Genomic DNA, 25938 nt, shown 5'->3' with positions numbered 1-25938 from the left:
TGCCATATCCAATATCAGTTTTATGACCACTAATAACCAAGAGGACATTTGCTTCCTTCCCATCTTAAAGTTGAGTATGACCTAATTTTAAAACCCCTTAACATCCCTGGGTGAGACATGTGCTTTGTGACTTTAGAATGTAGCATTTCTGTTAAAATGAATAACCCTATTAAATAGTAGTGCCTGCCTTTTGAATTAATGGTACATGAATGGGAAGAATTAGAACTTATAGAAATAACAGTTTTTCTTTCATATTTGCTCATACTTACTGGTTCTGGTGAACAAAAACAAAAAAAAAAATGGGAGCAGATAAAATAACCCTTCGATATAGCAAGATTTCCCATCTCTCTCAATTTACTGGAATATAGTGAATGGAAACACAGATTCCAAGATGGGGAAACAAACTGCTAGTTTGTGAGGTTTCTTCCTGTTGCGAGTGGAAGGCCAAGAGCCTGAAGGAAGATTCTGGCATGTCTCCCCATGTGGGGTGGGTATTTGCCCACCCGAGGCAGCAGACCTGGTGTCACTTGTGCTGAGTGCCAGGGGCTCGCACAGGTTGGGGGTGGTATAGAATTATCCCACTTGATACCTTCTCTACATGCCTAGCCTCACCAATCAGTATAACGTATCAGGAAAATGTGCTTTTCAAATTTAGGCTTAGATTTTAATGCTTTTACCCCTGGGCAAATTTCTTTCTTTCTTTCTTTCTTTTTTTTTTTTTTTTAGAACTTGAACTTAAAATTTATTATAGGGGGATACAATTCAACTCATAATTGTCTATAAGACTAGAACAAATTCCAAGAGGAAGTGGACCTTGTCACCTTATTCCTCAGTCCAGTATCTTACACATAGCAGTACAAAATCCAGTGTTCATTATATTGGATGAAATTCTATATTTAAGAGGTATTATTGAAAATGTGCAGTAGTTAATCAGGGCTCAGAATTTCAATAACTACAGCACCAAGCAGGTAACATACATATATGATGTGGGTACAGGTACTGGAGAAAATATTCCAACTAGCATTAGTGGCTTACTGCCATGAGAGAATATAGGTTCAGTGTGTTAGACCATCCAATTTCAAGAGAAATCATATATCCAAATTGTTTTATAAGAAATTTTCCAATTTTCAAATGGGAACAACTATATCAATTTTCAAATTGAAGAATGTTAGTGGCAAAAAAATAAAAAAATGTGTTTTTAAACTGAGCATGGTCTTGAAGCCACTTAATAGAACTTCTGTGTCAAGATAACACAGATGCCCTGTGAGGTCACATCTAAAATAAAATGCAATGATTGTATTCACTGATGGGCAAATTTCAAATGTTAAAAAAAGAAGAAAGACAGAAAGAAAGGAAAGAAGAAAAAAAGAAAGAAAGAAAGAAAGAAAGAAAGAAAGAAAGAAAGAAAGAAAGAAAATAGTTGATGTCAAAAGCGCTAGTAAAAGAATCTCTAAATATATTAAGAGTTTTCTCTTTGTACCTTTTCTGGGAAAACTCTATGGAGACTTTTAAGTAATTCATCTGGAAGAATAAGAAACCCAGAATAGCTAAAGCAATCCTTAGCAGGAAGAGTGAAACAGGGAGTATCGCAATACCAGATCTTCAACTCTACTACAAAGCAATAGTAACAAAAACGGCATGGTATTGGTACCAAAATAGAAAGGTAGATCAATGGTACAGAATAGAGAACACGGACACAAACCCAAATAAATGCAATTTTCTCATACTAGACAAAGGTGCCAAAAATATGCAATGGAGAAAAGAGAGCCTCTTCAACAAATGGTGCTGGGAAAACTGGAAATCCATATGCAACAGAATGAAACTAAACCCATATCTCTCACCATGCATGAAACTAAACTCAAAATGGATTAAGGACCTCGGAATCAGACCAGATGCCCTGCAGCTTATAGAAGAAAAAGTAGGTTCAGATCTTCAACATGTCGGCTTAGGACCAGACTTCCTCAACAGGACTCCCATAGCACAAGAAATAAAAGCAAGAATCAATAACTGGGATAGATTCAAACTAAAAAGCTTTCTCTCAGCAAAGGAAACTATCAGTAATGCGAAGAAAGAGCCTACAGAGTGGGAGAAAATCTTTGCCAATCATACTTCAGATAGAGCACTAATCTCCAGAATCTATAAAGAACTCAAAAAACTCTACCCCAAGAATACAAATAATCCAATCAACAAATGGGCTAAGGAAATGAACAGACACTTCACAGAAGAAGATGTACAAGCAATCAACAGATATATGAAAAAATGTTCAACATCTCTAGTAATAAGAGAAATGCAAATCAAAAGTACCCTAAGATTTCATCTCACCCCAATTAGAATGGCGATTATCAAGAATACAAGCAACAACAGGTGTTGGCGAGGATGTGGGGAAAAAGGTACACTCATACATTGCTGGTGGGGTTGCAAATTAGTGCAGCCACTCTGGAAAGCAGTGTGGAGATTCCTCAGAAAGCTTGGAATGGAACCACCATTTGACCCAGCTATCCCACTCCTTGGCCTATACCCAAAGGACTTAAAATCAGCATACTACACAGATACAGCCACATCAATGTTCATAGCTGCTCAATTCACCATAGCCAGATTGTGGAACCAACCTAGATGCCCTTCAGTTGATGAATGGTTAAAGAAACTGTGGCATATATATACAATGGAATATTACTCTGCCATGAAGAATGATAAAATTATGGCATTTGCAGGCAAATGGATGAAATTGGAGAATATCATGCTAAGTGAGATAAGCCATTCTCAAAAAACTAAAGGACGAATGATCTCACTGATAAGCGGATGAGGACATATAATGGGGGGGTAGGAGGGGTTAGTGTTAGGGTTAAGGTTAGGTTTAGGGTTAGGGATAAGGAGGGTGGTAAGAATGGAGGAAGGAAGGACTATATAGAGGGAAATGAGGGGTGGGAGAGGTGGGGGAAGGGAAAAAACAACCGAATGAATCAAACAACATTACCCTATGTAAATTTATGATTACACAAATGGTATGCCTTTACGCCATGTACAGAGAAACAGCATGTATCCCATTTGTTTACAATAAAAAAAAAGAAATTGAAATAGTATAGGAATTTCAGTTTACCTGGTATTTTGAGCAAGGCTAATTGTACTAAACTGGTTCTAATGAATTCTTATCTTTTGTTTTTCCCTAACACTAGCCACACACACACACACACACACACACACACACACACACACAGAGACACAAATGAAATAATCTTTGTTTGTATATTTTTGATATAATTTGACTACAGGTTGTTTACCTCTGCTTCATAAAGCTCAAACATGTATTTCTGTGCTAACAGATGCAGGACATGCACCTTTTTTGGGGAAAATGACTGTGTTTATACCCAAAGATTAAGACAAAAAACATAGTGTTTCATGAATGTGGCCGAATCACCTCCTGGAAATGTATTTTAACTCTAGGACTCTTTCTGTACTAGGAGGTGGATGAGATACCACATGACACGTGTTAAAATGAAGACAGGACATCATGATTAATGTCTCTGTAAATGTAATTTTTTTTCACTTTGAGAAGTTTGTTTACTACATCAAATACCATAACACAGCTTCTAAAAGAAAAAAAAACTTTAAAGTAAAATCACCTTTTACGAATGAATGCACAATACCAATCAGTCTTGCATTTAAAGATCGTTTTCTCCTGGCTACCTGGACTCGGAGAGCTATCCCTGGGATCGAGGCAAGCAAAGATTGTAACTCTAGTACCTGAGAATTTGTAACTGGCGAAATGATCAGTCATTAAATCTTCAGGAAAAAAAGGAAAAGAAACAAACTCCTAAAACATTCCTTCTAAATAATAAAGCATTTTACCCATCATAAATACTCAAGTGGTAGAAGACAGTAGTGTATTTTACTTGGATGTTGGAGTCAGAGGGAAATACCCATCCCTGGAAGTGGTTCCTATCTTAAGCTCTTAAAATTTATCTCAAGGGCCATGCACCTGGCAGAGTGTAAGAAGGTATTCTGTTTCTGGGCACAGCCCTAGGAAGCATCTTCCAGGACTGACCTGATATGAATATGAGTTATAGATATTAAAACCAACTTTTCCTCCACCCCAGCACCTCATCCCTCCAGAAATCTTAATAGGCTTTTGAGAGCCTCCATTTGGAGCTGGCTGCATAAAATGATCCTTTGATGAAAAGGGATTGGAACAAGGGTTAAAGCAGACATTGAAAGGTTACTGTAGAGGGCACAGTGTTCATACAACCCTCCTTTAATATGTGTGGTGTGCACCTGTGATAAGATGATTCATTACATGGGGCCTGTCTTTGACAAGCTCCATCGTTCAGCACTCGGGCTTCTGACGGGACCATCCTGTACCCACCCAGGAAATATAACAAGGTCAGCTTTTTCTTTCCCTGGGACGTAGATGAAGATGGTTTAGCTTATAATGCATCTTTGTTTACTCTTTATGTAAAATAAAAAAAAAACAGTGTTTAAGACATTGCAATGTCTCCACACAGCAGGCCAAGCAGAGAGTATGTAAACAGACCGCAGGGTAAATAAATAACTCTGGGAGGAAAAATCTTTGCAAGGATGCAAAGATTTCCCTGCGTTTCATGATCATAAATAGCCACTTTGGAGAAGCATGTGTCCTAATACGGAGGTTGGGCTCTGTGTCGGGCTTTTGATTGAAAGGTACACCCAGTATAGTGAGATTCAACTTGCTTGTTTTTATGCACCTTTTAGGTTTTCTGGGCAGTGGGGTGGGGGTTATCCGAAGCTCTGGTGAACATGACATGGGCACAGTAGCAGTGGAAAGGAATGGACTCTTATGATAGGAGGATGTAAACTGGCTTTGACAGAGTAAGAAAATCTACACCCAGCTGCCAGGAGAATCAGCAGGAGGCAGGGGCCACAGGTCTGACTTGCAGTGGGCGTCTTTCTAACTCACCCTTTTGTTACTTTTACAGAACTTCTTCAGTTTCCCACATACCCAGAAGCTGGCTTTATTGAAACTTGTTTAGAACTCTACTGCAATTAGGGAAGGAAACGTACCAGTTTCCTCTATCATATCCAAGTTTTGTTTTTTAAATGCAAAATTAAAAAGAAAACCTGAAATTTTATTTCTAAATTTAACTTCTATTTGTTTGTTTCAAAGAATGCCCCAGCAATGACAGGTAAATTCTTCAACTAAGGTCATAACATGAGTCATTGTATAAAAATAAAAACAAAATAAAACTTTGACATCCTAGGGGAAGGAAAGAAAAATCTCGCTTCTAAAATATAGAAACACCTCCCAACCCTTCTCCTATTCTTGACATTCCTAGTAAACATTATTTATTTGCCTCAGATAGATGCGGTTACATATCACTGTCATGCAAAAGAAATTCATTTCCTTTCCGAGTTCAATCTGCCATAAAAATCCACTCTTGTTCCCATCTCCCACTCACCTGTCCTTGTGCATTAGTAACTAGTTGACCTGTGACCCCCTGAAGACTGGAGAGGGCATTGCCAAAGGCCTGTGAGCTTGCTATGGAGCCCATGGCTGCTGCAGCCGCTGCGGCCTGACTTGCTAGAGGATTATTAACCAGCTGCAAAGAGAGAAAAGATCAGGGTGAAAACCACTGAGAGGCACAGGCACAGCACACGGACATAACATTCACATTGGGGGAGGTAGTTCTCGCCCCAATTCTTTCATGCAAAGGGCCCCAAACCCACTGGAGGGGCCTGGTGAAGAATCCCTTAGAAGCTCCAGGCTTGGGGAAGAATGGAGACAAGGTTGGAAGAAAACCTCCACCAACACTGGGCTTCTTAGTGGTGCATGCGCTTAAAGCTAGTCCTGAAAGGACTGAGCATGAACCTGGAGGGTGGAGAACTGATTTTGGAGGAGTCCCTGGATTTGTCCTCTAGAGAATAAAAAGCTCTCAGGAAATGATCTGCTTTTCTTGAGATAATCAAGGGAGTAAAATAGGATCAGGTAGGGAGATTTGTAAATGAATTTGTCACTTTCATTTGTGAATTGCAGTTTCTTTTAGAGTTGATGGGTGTGGCAGATGTCCCAACTCATTTCTTTAAGGGGAGTAAGAGTTAGTAGAAGAGGAAATCTGTGTGCTCAGAGGACGAGTCTAGGGCCAGGACATTTTGGGGAGCTCACTCTGACCATGGGATTCAAGATCAAGAAGGAAGGTCCTTTAGTGAATGGTCAGGTTAACCTCTCCTTGCTGTGTTAGCTAATATATGGTCTTCTACTGGCCTCTTTACTGAGAGAAGAGTCAGACAAGGAGGAAGAAAGAGAGGGGGGAGAGAGACCAGCTCGGGGAGGAGGTTATGGCTGCCAAAATCTGTTTTTTCCATGGAGACCAATTCAATATTCTTTATCCTGCCAATTTTCCACGCCACAGGTTTTCAGGCCTTCTGACCATGAGGCAGAAGTGTAGCTTGAACTAAAATCTGCATTTAGGTTAATGACTAGATATAAATTCAAGAAACATTTAAACTATTTTCACAGTATTGGTTTTGATACATGAATTTCATTTGTATTTATTCTAGGGTGTTATTTTTTCCCCATATAGTTTCTCTCAAGTACAACAATTGTTGTGTATAATAATGCATTTTCCATCACCAGTTCCCACATCCATGAAATTCCTGCATTTTAGCAGAAAACTGCCAAGGCTAAAACTTGGTGGCAAAAAAAAATTAATGCCATACTTAATTCAAATTCTGGTTGCTCTTCTAAAAATGCTTCTTACTTTTTTTTTTTTTTTTTAACTTTTTTTCCTTGCTTCCTTCCTTTTCTGTCTCAGTCTCTTTTTTTCTATCCTTTTTCTTCCTTCAAAACTTATTTTATGAACTAAATTCCTTTGGAAATTTGCCTACAGTTTATATCATCTGATGAGGAAGAAAATACTAATTATCAAAGGAAATAAAAAGGGTTTGGAATTTAATAATTATTTTTTCATTAATGTGATATCCTTATCTTATTGGTTTCTTTATTTACTTATAACTGAGTTTCACAAAACTAGTTCTACAGCATTTCCATTGACCTAGCACATTTACGTCGGAATGGAAATCCATTTTAAACTCATTACTTTGTCTTTTGCCTTTATCTCTCTCCTAAGAACAAGAACAATTTTCTTTTTTATAGAGAAAAAAATTCTCATTCTTTGGCCAGAAGAGAAACCCTGTCTTATCCCAGATTGTCCCCATGGGATTTAAAATTTAGGTTGGCTTTGGTCTTGGTTTACTGACTGTGTTTGTAGAGTATATACATAATGAGTAATGGTATGTGCTGAGAGAAAACTTTGTTTTCAGCTTGACTACCTAGAGTGAGAGGAGTTCATGTTATCACTCTTACTTTTGCAGTAACTTCAGGAGACTGCTTGGGGAATCTGCCCCTGTCAGCACAGACTCTGTGCTTGGGTGCACCATTCTCAGGTCATTTGCCAACTGCTGTGTTTACATTTCTTTTATGCAATCAAGTTGAAATCATAATGAAATTCTTGAGTTTCAGGGAGATCTCAGAATTAAGCTTCTTAATTCTCAAAGAAAGATTAAATTATGTGCAGTAGGGTTTTTGTGTTGAATAGGCCATTTTGTTCCTGAATTTTGGATAAAAAATTAAAATTCATGCATGTAGAGTGCTCTGAGAAGCCAAGCACTTATTTCTATTTAATTTAGAGGAAATATTTTTAGTAATTGTAGGACGTTTCTCTAATATCTAGGTCAATCAAAAGCTCATATAGGAAGTTATGGAATTATACTCACTGGATATAATACAATAGTAGAGATTGAGAATTCCTCATATTTTGAACATTACTTCAGCTATGGTCCCAGGCTTTTGCTGCAAATTCAGGCATTACACAAAGATTAAATAATCATTCTGAATATACAGCAAATTATGTACTTCACAGTGTGCTTCTTGGGCTAGGGATATAGCTCATTTGGTAGAGTGCTTGCCTCATAAGCACAAGGCCCTGGGTTCAATCCCCAGCATTGAAAAAAACAAAACAAACGAAAAAATAAAAACTATGCTTCTGAATCTTTGTGTTTGTGGGTTAGAAATGGGTATGCTTGAACTGCTCTGGAAGGCTGCTTCAGCAATCACAAATATATGGGTTTTGTTTATTAGTACTGTTTATTTTCTTTATATCCTGGTCTTAGGTTGAAATTTAATTTATTCTTCTTTTTGCTGTCTTCCCCTCTTCATGGAGCAAATGTCAACTCAGATGACTCTCTTATTTCCTATCTGATTTCCTGGTAGGTCTTTGTGAAAGGCGTCTGGGCTCTGGGGTGATGCCTGGCTGGCCCCTAGCTCTAGCATAAGAACTACAAGCACTGAGCATGGTGCATATAGAATAGTGGACAGTGGTTACAAGTCAGTTTGTAGCTGACAACATTTCAGGTGGACCATGGATGGTGTTGATGGATGCAGCTTCATAAATACCTTTTGGCTTGTCTGTCTGTGACTGCTGGGGCAGGGATGTAATGTGCATTAAGATAAGCAGCAGGGAGGGGGAGGGGGATAGTCAGGAAACCATAAGTGTTTTCCTCATCACCTCAGGTCATGTCACTCTGTATTGTCCCGAGTCATGTCATATTAGCAGTGTTCCTATCAATACTTATTCTTGATTGGAGACTCAGGTTAGATTTAGACAGCGGCAAACCCATGCACAATAAATGCACATAATGAGCATGTTAACGTTCCAGGGCCAACTGGATATTTTGAAGCTGCTGCCAAATTTATGCCTTCAGATCTTTCATTGCCAATGTACCTAACCAGCAAAGGATGGCCCAAATGAAGTCTGACTGTATTATATGGTCACGTTTTCAGCAGATCAACTTGAAAGACATGCTAAATTTTACTGCATGCTTATTTAAAAAGCCGAAGCTCTCAAAGCAAGAATTTGCAGAAGGCAAGCATTCTTATGTTACATCCAAATGGATTCTGGGTCTGAATACATCAAGCTATAATTCTGGAATCAGCTAGTCTATAACCCCACTCATAGATTCACTGATTTTTTGACATTTTCCCCTAGAATTTTACAGAATAAAATAACAACATAAAAATTTAAAATAGTTTTGTCACAATGAGGTAGACCTCCAAACATTACCTTCCTCCTGCCCATCCATCATGTAGCTCTGATACAAGACAGTCCTGGTTTGTGACTGTAAGTAAACCATGCCTCATTTTCTCATGAGTAAAATGGGTGCAAAAATAATACCACCACAGGGTTATTATGAGAAATAAATGAGATAACACAGGCCAATTTTGAGAATACCTGGCATATAGCATTTTCTGAATACATGTTAGCTAATATTCTTACAGTTCATGCTGTGCATGAAAATTTTGAACTAATCAATTCATCATAATTAGGACTTGCCCCCATAAATATCTACTTACCTTGATAATTACATGAATAGAATGATTATTCTGAATTTTTTTACCAGTTACATTTTTTAAAAAGGGCTGTTTGAAGAAAGTTATTAGCTACCTAACATGGTTAGATGAGGTGAGTTTAATGGTTTAAAAGACAAATGCTGTTTAAAAATATTTTAAAATGGAGGGTATCCAAAAACAGTATTTAAAACATGGTTCACCTGCTTGTGTGCAAGTTTTGCTAATTGATAGAACTTGCTCATTTGTACAGAATGCAGTGTTATGATTCTGAGGCCAGGGTTGGTAGTGACAGATCAGTAAGAGAAGGCATCGCCTTCTTTATAGTACATTATCCTCAAACTTAGTTTATGTTTTTTAATTAATATTTTATTTGTTCTAATTAGTTGTACATGACAGTAGAATGCATTTATACATTGTGATAGATCATACATAAATGGAGTGTAATTTCTTATTTTTCTGTTTACACATTGCAGGATCACATCAGTCATGCAGTCATACATGTACATGAGGTAATCATGTCTGTTTCACTCTACTATCATTCCTTCCCCCATACCCCTTCCACTCCCTTCACTCTACCTAATATATTCTTCCTAGTCCTCCCACCACCATGGTACACTTTTTAGTTCACATAAGGACATTAATTTTGGAATGTAATTCCTGCTTCATGTCAAAATATTTTGAAATAATTTCACAGTTGCTGATTTGATAGTGACAGCATTCAAGAAAAAAGATTTACTAAAAAACAATTCCCTTAAGATTTGTAATGACTTACTTCTCTGTTCCCTATTGATATGGATACTGGGTGCTCACCTCAGATTGAGAATAAGTTCATATTTACAAGTTTTGTGCATCTTATTCCCTCTAGACACTACATGGGGATGAGAAAAAAAAAAAAAAAAACTTTCAGTGAAGTCTCCCCCAGGAACACTCTTTGATGACATCATATGTATGACAACATAGAGATGTCACCACAGATACCATCACGAGGTGATGGAGGAATGCTCTTCTTTGGTCTTGCCCCTTATCCTCTTTTAAAGACTCACATCCTGCATCCTGGCAAAAACTCAGGTTTTTTGAACCTGAACATCAGTACTCATAATATTTTTCATGAAAATGTGTTGATAACATTGTTTTATTATTATAAATCTCATTTACAAAAATATGACAACATGATGAGACAATTTAGCTATGATATTATATTGTTATGTTTATTCCTTTATTCCAGGAGGGCCTTAGGCATGCAGCAGGCTCAAAACCTTTCTTTGGAACATAATTGCCCATGATCTATGGTTCTATCATTCTCCTCATGAATTATGTGGATTTTATAGAGTATGGATTTTGGAGCAGTTCTTTTTGCTACTAACTTTTCAATTTAGAACTCTGGAACTGTGGTGCCATTTGTTTTTAAATAAGAATATTCAGAAATGCATTTATCACAAATTACTCATCATTTAAGGCCCCAAACAACCCACAGCGGCTACCCAGAAATAGGAGAGCACATGCAGCAACTTGAATTCATTTACTAAGACCTTGACTTTCCCTCTCCTTATATGTGTGAAAAACAAAAAACAAACAAACAAACAAAAAAAAAACCAAAAAACAAAAAACAAGCATTCCTCTTGGATCCCTAAGACACTTAACCAAACCAATGCTTCTGCTTCTTACCCTCAAGTCTTCTTTTAAAAGGTTAAGGAAATACCAGTAGACGAAAATTGGATGGGTGGCCATATTCTTCTCAATGATCTACTTACGTGTGTTTTATCCTGCTAAGTTTCCCCTCGTACTTTCATGGTTATTATGTGTATAAAACTCCATGACAGTTTAAAAGCAGTTTTGTGAGTTTTTATACTGAGTTGAGCTTTGTTGCTTGGTCTCTGCTACCCACCTCTCTGCAGAGACAACAGTATGCTAGACAGTATGTTCAGTCAGACAATGGAGAGTCACCACTGACATCAATGAGGATTCTCTGGGGCTGGGGGTTACATGAGATTTATAATGATGACTCGGAGGCACTGCAAAATCCTAAAATACTTTTTTTCAGGTATATTTTCATTTTTATTCAAATATATAGTTATACATGTTCGTTCCCTAAGCTTAATCCTAACCCTAACCTTACCCCTAAAACTACTCATACACCTAACACTACATCAACTTGCAAATGCCCTCCTAAAATATTTTGATTCATCCATGTAAACAAATATTGATTTCTATATGTATAATTGATTTTAGAATTAATTGTATTTTGTTTTTATACAAGTACAGTAACTTGCTATTAGTGCTCAAATACACAACCACATTTGTTAGCAGAGAACATTTTTACATTACCTAATGCTTTTGTTGGGTTCCCCAGAAAAAAGATAGGGAAGAACAGAACCCTGATCCTGTAGTGGGCTCCGATTGTGAGTTGGGACTCAGAGAGGTCTTACCCCAGGGCAAGCTGGGCTTTTACCCTCCACATCTGACAGTATTAATAGCCCCTGGGGTGCAGATGAAGGGTTGGCAATCCCCAGGCATGGTTGTGTTTTTGCTCTTGCTGTAAAATGGAACCTGGAGCCTGAGGGTGTCCTTGGAAGAAGAACCACAGGTGCTGGTTATTGAAAGTCCAACAAAGGGGTTGGAGTAACAAATGGAAAAGAGGAACTCTGAGGGACTTGAGTGAAACATTATGATTTTGTGGCATAATGAAACATTTGGTTATCATCCCCCTTTTCTGGGCACAGAGCTTCTAAACCCTTGGAATTTCTGAGTGACGAGGTAAGAGAAGCATATATTAGTATCCATATGTTAATGAGGTGGCTCTTGCAGGATGATGGAGGGGGGGGACTTGTTGCCAGAGGAACCAACCATGTAATTAGATGGTTGGAACTTTTGCCCTGCCTCTAAAACCTCCAGGAAGGGGAGAGGGGCTGAAATCAAATTACTCACAATGTCTGAAGATCTAATTAGTCATGCCTACAAAATGACACCCTACACAATGGGGTTCACAGAGCTTCCACAGGCAGGGAAGGTGGCACACCCCAAACTGCATAGGGGCAGAAGCTCCCACACTCGGAAGGCTTTCAGACCTTGCCCTATGCATTTCTTCATCTGGTTGTTCGCTTGTATCCTTTATAATAAACTGGTAAACGTGCTTCTCTCTGTTCTGTGAGCCATTATAGAAAATTACTGTACATGAGTGGGGGGGGTGATGGGGGCATCTGATTTGCAGCCAAACTAGACAGAAAGGTGAGTAACCTGGGGACCCACTACTTGCAACTGATATCTGAAATGGGACTGAGCCCTCATTTGTAAGGTCTGCAGTAACTCCAGCAGATCTGATGGGGGAAGTTCTGATCCCGGTACCTGACTTGATCAGACTTTCACAGATATGTAGCTTGAAATTAATGAGCAGGTCTCCCTTGAAAGGGGAAGCAGCACAGTGTAAAGATTAGTACCTTGAATCCCAAATCCAGATTCCAAGGCTGCTCTTAGCTAGCTGTCTCTTTCTATGTTCCATTTTCTTTAGTTTAGTAAAATGGAAGTAGTGGTAATGACTTCACAGAATTGTTGAAAAAAATACCTGAGTCAGGAGGGCTGGGAATACAGCTCAGTGGAGAGCATGTGCTTAGCATGCAGGAGGTCCTGGGTTCCATCCCTAGCGTCATTAAAAAAAAAAAAAAAATGATCTACCTATCACCTATCTATACATCAGAGTCAATACATGGTAAACACTAAAAGAGTTCCTGGCATATCATAAGCCCCAGGCCAGTTTGGCTATAATACTTTTGTTACTTCTTGGAACTTTTGGTAATACTGATGTTTTGGGATTGAGTTCCCTCACTCCCTCACTCCCTCCTAGGCAGTCCTACTGACCTTTTTGCTGATCCTCAACTACCTCAGGGGATTGCATTTGCTGTTTACACTTCTGGAACTCTTTTTTTTTTTTTTTTTTTCCATTCACATATCTCATTCTCCCAGATCATTTCCTTAGGGACACTTTCCTTGACTACTTTATCTGACAGCATCCCCTTTCTCATAGAGATTCATGACAAAACAGAGAGGGAAGGTGATCATATATAGAAGTCAACTCTTCAGTAGATTATTGTAGAAGCTGGGTGGTTGCAGTGAGTGGTTTGATTTTTTAAAAAAATCCTTGGGATGTGGTGATGGAGGTGGAGTTGGGCTATGGAGCTGACATCCCTCAGTCCAGGCTTGTGAACTGAAACGAAGTCCCATGTGGATGGTGGGACATGGGCTGAAGCTACAGGGGCTCTTTCTCCAGATGAGGACAGACTCTATGTGCTTCTGGGCATGAGCAGTGCTGCTTGGAGGCCAGGTGATAGTGTGAATCAGTTAAGGAGCTGCACTCTCTCCCCTCATATGGCCTCATTGAGAGTATTAATGAGGGTGTGTTGAGCCACTTGGGCATTTAGATGGTTTGTAGCTCCTGAAGGTCATTGATTCCAGAGTTAAAAGTGAGCATCCACTCAGGTAACTCTGCAAAGCTTGGATATCATTGCAGACGGACAGAGGCGACTGTCCATGAGCACATGTGAACACACTAGAAAGTATTCTAGAAATACACTGGGGAGAGAGTGATAGATGTTGCAGAGGGGCTGGGTCCAAGTTATGTGGGATAATTGATGAGCTCTGCACTGAAGTCGCTCAGGGACACTAGATGGAGAGGGAGGAAATAAATAAGTCTGGCGGACACACTGTGATTTGGTGGTAAGCTGTTCGAAAGCTCTCCAAAGAGATGCATTTCTTTTTTATTTTTAAATTTACTGATAAAACAGTCAAGCCCAGATTTGAGGGAAGTAACTAGCTTTCAACTTAACCCAATACATTTATTTGATTTTGAAGTAGAGAGGTCAGCATTATGGAAACACACCAACTCTAAATCAGATTTTACCCAAGTTATATGTAGACAAATACTGTGTTACTACAAGCCTGCACATCTCATTTCCTTTTCTGTCTAGTCCTCCACTTAATAACCTGAAAAATCCATCTTTTTATGGAGTTTCATGCTATTTTCTTACTTATATACAATAGTGCTACTTTTACCAATCGCCTATTGTCATGGCACATTAGTTAGGTGAATTTGTTGATATTTTGAAAATTACTCTTTCCGTATTTTTTATTCTATCATCCAGTTTAAACAAGTGATTGGGAGCACTCCTGCGATGAAAGGAAAAAAAGGCAATCTTTTTAAAAAAAAATTTTTTAAGAGGTAAATTGTTGCCATGGTACAGCAGTTAGCATGATGCTAGTTTTTAAGCTATGGAAAAGTGCAATACACTCTTTACTCACCCATGCCCAATTTACTTAAGTTAGTTCCAACATTAGTTGAGTCTCTACAAGGGAAAATAGGTGCTGCACAGGGAGGAAGAAAGACAAGAAAGGATGAAGGACTCAGAGAAAGCAGAGGCTGAGTTTCTGCCTTTAGGAGGCGTCAGGGCAATTTGGATCATCAGCTGTTTCTTGGTAACCATGGCACAGGCTCTGGGCCAGATGCCAGGGGTACAGAGGTGGGCAAGGTAAAAAGCACTTCCTAGAGACACTTTCAGTCTCCTCACTTTCCCTAGCCAGTGCTGTAAGAAAAAGGGACAGGAAGCCCAGACAAGGAGACCTGCCCAAACCTTGGGGAATATGGGAGATTTCCTGAGGAGGATTCTTTGAAAGGAAGTCCTAAAGGATGACCAGGAGTTTATCGGTGGGGACGTGGGAAGAAAAGAGGAAAAGGCTTCTCAACCTCTGGGAATAGCACAGTTACAGATGTGTAGGAGAGAAATAGGAATTTTGTGTATGTGGAGCTGTTAGTGTGGCACTTCATCAATATTTGGGGAAATTGAAGTGGAAGGGGGAAAACAGAAGATAAGGCAAATTAGACACTCAGTTGGTCTGGGTGGAGGTGGATTAGATTGGAGGCAAATGACAGAGTAATGACAGAAGAAGGAGAGGGGATGCAGCTCCTGGTTAAATTTGTGCACAGAAGTACAGTTTTTTTCCATCCATTCATTCATTCATTCATTCATTCATTCATTCAGCATACATTGAGCATCAACTACATGTCAGGTAGACGGTGTGATTTCTTCCCAAAGTACTTTCAGCTGCTGGGGAGAGGTGACAGTTATGCAGGCAGATAATTGAGATCCTGTGGGTACAGGCCAGGGGAGAGGTAAACACAGTTAATGCAAGAAACATTGGGGAGGTGTCTAGCTCAGTAGAGGAAAGAGTACAAGGTGTCAGAAAAGTTTCACCAAAGAATTAATAGGAGTCAATCCTGAGTCAACTGCAGATCAACTAGGCAGGTTGGAGAAGACAGACAATTAGAGCAGAAGAAAAAGTACAGGGTTATGGGTTTATCAGACACCCCCACCCTGCTGAGTGTCCAGAGCACAGATAGGGCAGAAGATGAATCTAGGAAACTTCTGAGTTGGGTTTTGAAGGCAGAGAAAGGAGGGGAACAAACTAGGAAGTACATATGTGAATGTTGTACATGTGTTCCTGCTATGTACATCCTGAGCTACTCTCCTGTGAGCTGTTGCTATGAAAACACCTAAATAGGTATTCTTTTGCAATATCATGAGGATAGCCTTAACAGCTTTGCAACCCGTGAAGCAACACTATTTGATAGTCCAAGTCATAAAATACTTTCATTTACTTTATACGAAGAGAAATTTAAACTGCTGACTGACCAAAAATTAGCAATTAAATTTGAGTAATAAAAACAAAGCCATCATTTTAAAAATACAGAATGTTCTGTTACAAAAAAATTACAACGATAGATTATGAGGGACCACCATCATTTATCTATGGCTGGGTTCATGTGTTATGACCAAGCCATGACTTTATAAATTTTAATTTTATCCATTAACTAGAAGGGCTATACTAGTTTATAATAAGAGCTCAGATCTCTGAGAATCGTCCCAAAATAGATAGAACTATTTACTTTGGGATTGTTTTACTTTTGAATATGCATATTTTCCACAGCTTCTATTTTTACCGAAACTCAAGAAATTTCTCATAAGTCCTTCCAATTCAATTTATCACTAATAAAGAGCACAATATACGCCTCCTCTTCCTTTCATCTCAATGATCACATTGGTTATTAAAAACTGCTTGTAACAAATGTTATGCATAATATCTTGGTTTCATCAATCCATGATCAAATGGAGAGACTTGTTGAAGTTGTTACTGAATTTTATTATTATGCATAATGGCTTACTTGCCTCATAAAATCTATTTGCTGAACAGCTGTTCAAGAATCAAAGGATATGCTATTCTTCCAAAAAAACAATACTACATTTGGGTCACATGTTATTTTTTCCCCAAGGACCAGGAGAAATCAACCCATATGTTGGTCTGTCACTAAACCTTAGAACAACATCTTCTTTCTTGAATTTGCAAAAAGGATCAGATATACGGTTTCTGTTCATGTCATACCCCTCTTAAGTGGACGTCCGTATGCAGCCCTGAGTTAATGCCCAGGAGGGCTCATTGAAAAGAGGATAGGGGTACTTTTGGCAGATGGTTAAAGAAGCAACTCTGAACATCATAGGAGCAGCTGCCACAGTGTTGGATGTGCGGCAGCTCCAGTGCCCCACAGAGAACCACACCATTAGGAAAAACAAGCAGTCCAAATTATTAGAGAAAATACGACTCTGCAGAAGTCAGAAGATAAGTACATGAAAGAGAAAGCAAAAAACATGACCAGAATGCTCAAAGGTAAATAAAATCCTTCTGTGCTCACAAAATATATTGGTTATAGGTTGTTCTAAAAACATTAAGCTAACAATAAGAACCACTACCTGTAGGAGCCGTAAGCCAAGAAAATATAAAAAGTTGTTGTATAGATCGTTTGAGAAGTTCCCATTAATAAAATTGAACATAGGTTAAAAAACATAAAGCTTAATCTCACCAAGAGCAAAAGCAAGGCTGTGTTGAAATTTTCCACATTTAGGGAGAAAGGAGCAGGGAGTCAATAACTGAAGAAACCAATCTTTCCAATCAGCAGAGAAAATATTTTTTAAAATATTCTTGCCAATTCTGGCCAATACTGAGAAATGTCTGCACATTCACCAGCAAATGCTAGGTAAGTAGGAATGCAGGGGGGGAATGTGGAATCACCCAAAGTCAGGGCACCTGGGTCCTCCTCCTGAGTCAGAAGCTCACAGGTCATTCCACCTGCCCTGCCTGTCCTTGTTCTTAAATTAAGAAGATTGAATTACATCAGTGATACTCAAATGTGGTCTCTGAAAATGCAAATCAAAACTACATTGAAGTGGGAGAATAGCTCATCCTGTAGAGCACTCGACCAGCATGTGCACGGACCCGGGGTCTAATCCCTGGGGCCTGGGCGAAGAACCAATAAGCCGAAAACTACATTGAGATTTCATCTCACACCAGTCAGGATGGCAGTCATCCAGAATGTAAATAATAATAAATACTAGACAGCATGTGGAGAAAAAGGAACACTTTTATACTGTTGGTGGGATTCTAAATTAGTACAACCAATATGGAAATCAGTATGGAGGTTCCTCAAAAGACTAGGCATGGAACCATCATCTGACCCAGATATACCCTTCCTTGGTATTTATCCTAAAGAATTAAAGTCATCGTACTATAGTGATACATGCATACCCATGTTTATAGCAGCACAATTCACAATTCACAACAACCAAACTATGGAATAGCCTAGGTGTCCATCTATCCATCAATGGACAAATGAATAAAGAAAATGTGAATACACACACACACAAGACCAGCCATAAAGAAAAATGCAATTATGTCATTTGTAGGAAAACGAATAGAACTAGAGACCATCATGTTAAGTGAAGTAAGTCAAACTCAGAAGGTCAAGGGTCATATATTTTCTCTCATATGTGGAAGCTAGAGAGGAAAAAGGAAGAGAAAGGTGTGTGTGGGGGGGCAGAGTGATTATGTGAAAATGAAAGGAGATCAGTGGGGAGAGAGAGGCAGAGTGCTGGGGAGTGATATTGGACAAATTATATTGTTATATTGTGAGTATGTATGAATATGTAACAAGAAATTCCATCATTATGTACAATTGTAATGCACCAATTTTTGAAAAGTGGGGGGAAATGTGATCTCTGAGGGGCAGTGAGGTCACAATGGTCCCTGTAGAGAACTCCTGATGCACAAGGGTGCACAGATCAATCCTCCTTGCCACTTAAGGATTGGAGAAAGCAAGATGTCCCTTCTACTGTGAGAGCTCTGTAGGGGTTGAGTTGAAGATCATCTCCAAACCTCCAGAGTAGTGGTAGAAAGTCCTTTCTACCCCTGAGGCTCTTAGAGTGTGTCCTGAGACCACCCACATCGGCATTACCTGGGAACTGCTAAAAATGCAAATTTTCAGCCTCCTTCCCAGACCTGCTGACTCAAAACCCCTGGGGACAGAAGCAGAAATCTGGGTTTTAAAGGTACTGGGGTGATGCTGATTCACACTGAAGTCTGAGAACCTCTGAAAGTAGGTAGTTTTTAAGATTCCTTCAAATGGTAAAAAAAAAAAAAAAAATCTATGGTCATGTCAGTCAGTTTCCCATCACTGGAAAAATGCCAGAGATAATCAACTTATAAAGAAAAAAGGTTTACTTTGGCTCACAATTTCAGAGGTTTCACAGTTACTTGGCCCTGTTGCTTTGGGCCTGTGGCAGCACAGTACATCATGGTGGGAGTGTGTGGTGGAAGAAGCTGCTCATCTTACAGTTGACTGGGAAGCAAAGAAAAAGAGGAAGGACCAGGGTTCTGGCATCTCCGTTAAGGATACTCCCCTTCCTTCTGAACTTGCTTCCACTAGGACCCACCACTTCATAATTACACCACTAACTGATGACCAAACCTTTAGCACATAGGCTTTTGGGGCACATTCATGATCTAAATACAGCAATGATGATGTTAAAATGGAATGAAATTAGGGTCAGTACTAGAAGTGTTTTGAGTTCTCTTTTAAGAATTATTAGATAAATATATTAGTTAATATAATTTTCTAAGTCTGCTTTCACAAGTGGAAATATAGGGCTGGAAATAAGTATTTAGTGAATCCGGGTTTATAATAAGTTTCTAATACAAATGTGCAGTTCATTGACTGTTCCAACAGCCTATGGTCGACCCAGTAGATACATAAATACCCTTGGGCTGAGATTGGAGCTAGGGGTCTTTCCAACATGATCAAAGGTGTCACAATGTTCTAGCACAAGAACAAAAATGGAATTTTAAATCTATATTTTTAATAAAAAACCCAAATTACCTGATGTTAGAGATAAATAGCTGCAATTCAACCACACAAAGGTTTTGGAAGATTATAGGAAAGACTAAGAACTGGCATTTCTAAGTTTTGTCTACATACTGAAGAATACCTTTGCAGAGAGGAGAATAAAAAGGGTTGATTGTCACTGTGAAATTTAGTCAGAGAAATAGCTGATGGAAATTTGTATAACTCTGGTATGAAATTCCAGATTAATTTGAGTTGCAGGGGTTTGTACTCTTGGCTTGAAAGGTAGAACGTTTTATTCCTGTTGTATTTGATGTTTCAGATTAGCATGTATATTGCTTAATTCTTGTTTTAAATATCACTTTAAAAAATGACAGCACCTTATTACTCTTTATGCCTGTATGCTTCTCAATTGCAATACAGGAAGGAAAAATAAAGCAAAATGACTCAGTGTAAAAAACAGAAAGGAAGAAAACAAAGATAATTATTTTATGGGAAACAAAACAGAAATAGAAAATAAAATATAGAAATAGAAAATTAAAAATACTTGGCATGTTAAACTTATTTACTTTTTCAAGATTTTGATTTCAAAAACTTGGACAAATTGACCAAGATAGCCACATGAGTTTTTAAGGAAAAAGTCATCAAGGAACAAGGAGAAATGGAATTTTCAAGAATTTATCAAAATATAATGGAAGTTCATAAATTTTTTTAGAAATATGTATTTTTTTTTCTTGTAGGTGTACATGCTAGCAAGCGATGATATTTTGACAGAACTCTTGAGAATTACAGCAATTCCCAAAGTGCTTTTTGTGGGACCCTGGTCCCAGGATTTGCTCTGTACTGATTCAGGAATCAGGTCTGGCACACATGGCGTGACGTGTATGCCTTCTGGTGATTTATAATGCATATTAGCATGTTATTTGATTGTAGTACTCCCTTTTCACGAAATACCACATGTAAAGCCCCTTAGAACTGTGTCCTATGCTGTGCTCTCTGGAAAAACTGGGCAATGTATTACTTGGTTACCTACAGATTTAACAAATGGCCTAATGGAATATGCTGGTAATACACCTTGGCTATTCTCATCAACTATTTTTAAAGGAAGGACTTTATCTTCCAAACCTAGATGCTCCATAAACCACCTAACTCTGGAAAGCATTTCCCCAATACTTTAGTTAATGTTGATACAAATTGGTTAAGATAAGATCTATTGATTTAAAAAGTATCATGGAGATGCATGAGCTTTGAGAATTCACCAAAACATCTGCATTACCATTAAGTGACCATGATGGTAATATTTCTGCATTACTATTAAGTGAAAGAGAACCTGTAAGTGAGCATAAAAGTGATGGTGTCCCCACTATCACTGCTTGATGTAGCACCTTTTACACCCCACAAAGAGAAGAGTTCTGAATGTGACTGAATGCGATGGAAAGTAAGCACACATGTTAGAGAAGCAACTCTAGGAGGAACAAACTGGCCAAGGGCTCCCTGTAGGCAGGCTGGAATAGGGCCACCTGGGTCCTTTTCTAAGGCCATAGGTATTTAATTCTCCCTGTGTTTGACTTAATTCTTTTTCCAGATTAAATACCCTTTACTCTTTTCTATTCATATATGCCTTGGTAGATAATTGTTAGATGATCATTTAGCCTTTCATTTTGTTTGCAAACCTCAATTTAAAACAATTATTATTTGTTAAAAAAGAAAGCAAAAAAACACATATTTTCATATATATTATTTATATGATACTATAGTCAAAATTTTTGTAATTAAAAAGCAAACGTATAGTCTTTTATTTTCCTTAATTCCCATAAGCACAACTTTTTTTTAAACCTTATAAATATTGGTAGATGAGTTTATTTGCATTTGTAGATGAATTGCTTCACTTCACAATTGCAAGAAAGGAAAATCACTGAAAGATATTGGTGTAGTTATAGCCAAACTTCTGAAAAAAAAAAAGTCTCTAACATAAAATACAGTTATTGTAAAGTATAATTAAATCTTACAATGAAACGCTTGATTCTAAAACAAAGCAACATTATGGTTTAGAATTGTCATTGACAAAATTGTTTTGAAGCATGTCAGAATTAAACTAAAAGAATTATTGTGCCTGGAAATAAATTTATTTAAACAGGATGCAATCTTGTATTACTGTCTTTTCCTTAATCTTACCTATGTGTTTAGAAAAGTAATATGACACAGTGGCGTGTTGTGTAGTGCTGACATGAATGACATTCTGTGTTTCTTATGGCCATTGTCAGTAACACTGTGACTGCTGTAGATATATTTCTCTGTGACAAACATCTTCAAAAGGGGGAGGGGGACCAATAAACTGATGTATAGTGATGTCCATAAATTGCCTAAAGTAGAGCAATAAAATTATGGTAAATAAACACAGGAAATGTAGTGAAAATTGCATTCCATTTCAGAAAAATTTTGAAACTATCCTATAATTTTCTAAACATTTTTAATGCATTTTTCTCTCATGAACTTTGTCACCTGGTATTCAAACAATAATCATGCAATACATTATAAAATAGGTTATTTGAAGTAGAAATGATTTCGAATATAACATGGACTTCATGTACTAGCCATTAATTTAACAGAATAGATAGAAGATGAACTTGGCAGCAAAATAAGTACTTTTCCCTCTTTCTGATTTTTGCTTTTCTTGGAAGACTAAGTCCAGGGAATTCAATTCATCATTGTAAGCATCATTCCACAGCAGTTTTTCTTTGTTTCAAAATCATTTTTATTGACTTCTTTCACTTAGCAATATATGTTTAATTTCCTCTATACCTTTTCATGGCTTGGTTATTAATTTATTCTTAGTGGTGAATATTCCATTTTAATATACATTTGAATGTTTCTAATGTATCACATTTAAAAAAATCCATTTACATACTAAAGAATATCTTGGTTGCTACCAAGTTTGGGCAATTATAAATAAAGTTGCTATAAGCATCTGTGTACAGGTTGTTATGTGGACATAAGTTTTCAACTTCTTTGGGTAAATACCAAGGAGCATAAATTACTAGATTGTAAGGTAATAGTTTTGTAAGAAACTGCCAGATTGCCTTCCAAAGTGGTTGTACCATTTTGCATTCTCACCAGCAATAAATGAAAGTTCCTATTGGTCCACATTCTTGCCAGCATTTGGTATTGTCAGTGACCTGAATTTTGACCACACTAATAGGTATATGGCCATATTGCATCCCTAAGTGAAAGAAGCCAATCTGAAGATGCTACATATTAGATGATTCCAAATACTTGACGTACTAGAAAAGGCAAAACTGAGGAGAAAGCAAAATGATCAGTGATTGCCAGGGGTTAGGGGAAAGGAGGAATAAATATGCAGAGCACAGAGGATTTTTTAGGGCAGTAAATTCTGCATGATACTCTAATGGCGGATGCATGTCCTTACACATTTTTCCAAACACCACCAAGAGTGAACCTTACTATGAACTATGGATTTTGAGGGATAATGATGTGTCAACATAGGTTCATTAATTTTAACAAATGTACCCCTCCGGTGGAGGATGTTGATGGTAGGAACACATGTGGAAGCAGGGATATATGGGAAATTTTGCTGTAAATCTTATGCTGCTCTAAAATGTATGATTTATTTAAAAAGTCACCCCAAATCACCCTCAAGTTATTTTGAAAATTAAACCATGATATCAGCAGGACATTCAAACAATGGAAGCAAGGAGATGATGAATTTACTGGGGTCTGCGCTGATGCTTATAGAAATTCCCTTCTCCATTCCTGTGATGGTTACGTTTTCCATATGAGCACTGTCACATCACAATGAAATGCTTAACTTAAAATGCATACACGGTTGATCCTGCTCTTACCCACATAGCTCTCCATTCACTTTTATATAAAGACTGGAAGACATCTGTCTGCTTCTTCCTTGAAAGGCCTTAACCTGAGGATGAACAAAAGGCCATTCACAGTTGGGCCCAAATATAAAACTCCAGCCTCATCTCCACTCTGCCCGAAGGGTCAGGAGCAAGACAAATGACTGAGCTCTGGAGTCATACTGAGTGAGTTCTAAATGATACTCTGCCACCTGTCACCTTGACCGAGTTCCAGGTGGGTTTACCAGAAAGCAGACTCTAAGAGTGTAGGGTGAAGGACTTAATGAAGACTGGCCCCTGGATGACCCAGGAGGAAAGGAAAGGTCAGAGACAGGAGACAGAGTAGTTGAGCTTCAGTGTAACTGGACAAATCTGCCAATCCCACAGGGCTTAATATTATAATTAATTATAGTCTTCTCTGACTCCTCCCTCACCTCCTAGGATCATAAGCAACTAAAGAGCAGAGACCATGTACTTCCTCCCACTACTCCTAGTACTGAGCACAGTGCCTTGTTAGGTAAGCAGTGGATGCTTGTTGAATGAATAAATCACACTAAAGGGAAAGATCAGTCATTTGTCACACATGAGTAGCTTTCCCATTGCAAGGATTTAAGATTTATAGAACCTATTGTTTCCTTTTCTAACTTCACCCTTGGGAAGTCCAGAGTTAAATTTAATGAGCAATTATAGAAATGATATTAACCTAGTCATTTGGTATCTTATTTTCCTTTCACTCTGCATCGATTTTGGTGTTTGTTTTATTGACTCTGCTTATGAGTATTATATGTTTTTGATCATAAGCCCTCTCAGATCCCTTTTGGATGCAGGCAGGTTATAAATTATATGTATGCAAATAACATCTGCTAACTTCTGGCCTTTGAAAACATTTAGCTATGGCTATATGATCAGAATTCATCCATCTACTTATAAGGATTTATTTATAGAACACAAAGCTTCCAAATGTGTCCTGAATCAACTCATCCAAATATATTTTACATACATTCTATGTTTATGAGAAGTTATGGGGAGAAAGTATTATAGCTAAGGTATGGTAAGGATCATGCCAAAAATATGGCCCATGGGGTGGAGAGGAAGCCATAGATACTGAATCAAAAGGGAAATAAGTGGAATCATTCATTCATTCTTTCATTCAGTTTATGTTTACTGAGTGCCTGTCATCTGCTTACATTGTTCTAGGTGCTGGAGGTACAGAAGGGAGCAAGAATGAAACAGGGGAAAAGGTGTTTGCTCTTGCTTTCTTGTGTAAGGAGATATATAGTAGATGTGTACACAGTAGACAAGATAATTTTAGGTAGCAGGATATGCTAGGAAGAATATAAAAGAGGAGAATGTGGTAGAGGGACTGGTGGGGAGACACAGGACACATGTTAGATTGCATGGTCAGGAGAGCTCTCTCTGAGAAGGAGAGATTTGAGGTCGGAATTTAGAGAGGAGAGGAAGCCAACCAGGTAAATATCTGGATGCAGAGTTATGTAGAACAGGAATAGGAAGTGCAAAGGCCCCAGGGCAGAAACAAGCAAGGCTGTTTACAAGCCCTGGGCTTAGAAAGCATTTATAACTATTTGGATATTTGTTATTTTAATTTATACTTGATACACATGGCAGATTTACCTTTGTAAAGAATAATTTTAAAAAACTACATTTTCCATCTTTCTTATAATTTTCAATTCATTTGTAGCCATGATAAAATCCTTATAAAGTTTTTAAAAAGTTTAAACAAAATACACTGCAACTCAAAGCATGTGCAATTATTGTTTAGATATGATGTGTGCCCCAGAAGATCATGTGTGAGACAATGCAAAAAAGTTTAGAGGTGAAATCATTGGGTTATGTGAGCCTTGACTTAATCAGTGCATTAATTCACTGATAGGGATTAACTGAGCCATAACTATAGGCAGATGGGGAGTGGCTGGAGGAAGTGAGTCACTGGGGATGTACCTTTGGGGTTGATATTTTGTCCCTGGTGAGAAGGTCCTCTCTCTGCTTACTGATTGCCATGTCCTGAGTTGCTTTCTTACTTCACTCACTTCTGCCATGATGTTCTGTCTCATCTCAGGCCCAGAGCAAGGGAGCCAACCATCTATGGACTGAGACCTCTGAAACTGTGAGCCCCAAATACACTATTCCTCCTCTAGAATTATTATTGTCAGGTCACAGTTTCTTTTGATCACAGTGGAAAAAGCTGATTAAAACAAACAATATCATAGTAATATTTAGCCATCACTATCTGAACAAAATTCATCTCTCTATTTATAAGGATTTATTTATAGAATACAAAGCTTCCAAATGTATCTTGAATCATCTTGGCCCAGTATATTTTGCATCCATTCTATTTATGGAGAGTAAGGAAAAAAATACTATAGCTAAGTTATGGTAGAGATAGTGCCTAAAATATGGTCCACAGGGGAATAAAACTTAGCTGCTGAACTGAACTGAAAATTAAATGGAATCATTTATTCATT

The 25938-nt window shown here is 38.1% G+C and overlaps 1 protein-coding gene across 6 annotated transcripts in view; it reads right to left on the bottom strand.

Moving 5' to 3' along the window:
• Positions 1-25938, bottom strand: part of POU6F2 (POU class 6 homeobox 2) — a gene marked incomplete at its 5' end in the record, with an annotated part of 470230 nt that overhangs the window by 56196 nt on the left and 388096 nt on the right. For 2 of the 6 annotated variants that reach the window (XM_079151762.1, XM_079151763.1), the window contains one exon: positions 5430-5570. The exons of the other annotated variants lie outside the window; for them this stretch is intronic. In XM_079151762.1, coding sequence (XP_079007888.1) covers positions 5430-5570 — 141 coding nt within the window. The remainder of the gene's footprint in view (positions 1-5429; positions 5571-25938) is intronic. 6 annotated transcript variants of the gene reach the window in all.

The sequence above is a fragment of the Sciurus vulgaris genome (genome assembly GCF_902686455.1).
Source record: "Sciurus vulgaris genome assembly, chromosome: 8".
In the NCBI taxonomy this organism is placed as follows: Eukaryota; Metazoa; Chordata; class Mammalia; order Rodentia; family Sciuridae; genus Sciurus; species Sciurus vulgaris.
The sequence above is the reverse complement of the archived record's forward strand: the minus strand, read 5'-3'. Positions and strand labels throughout refer to the sequence as shown.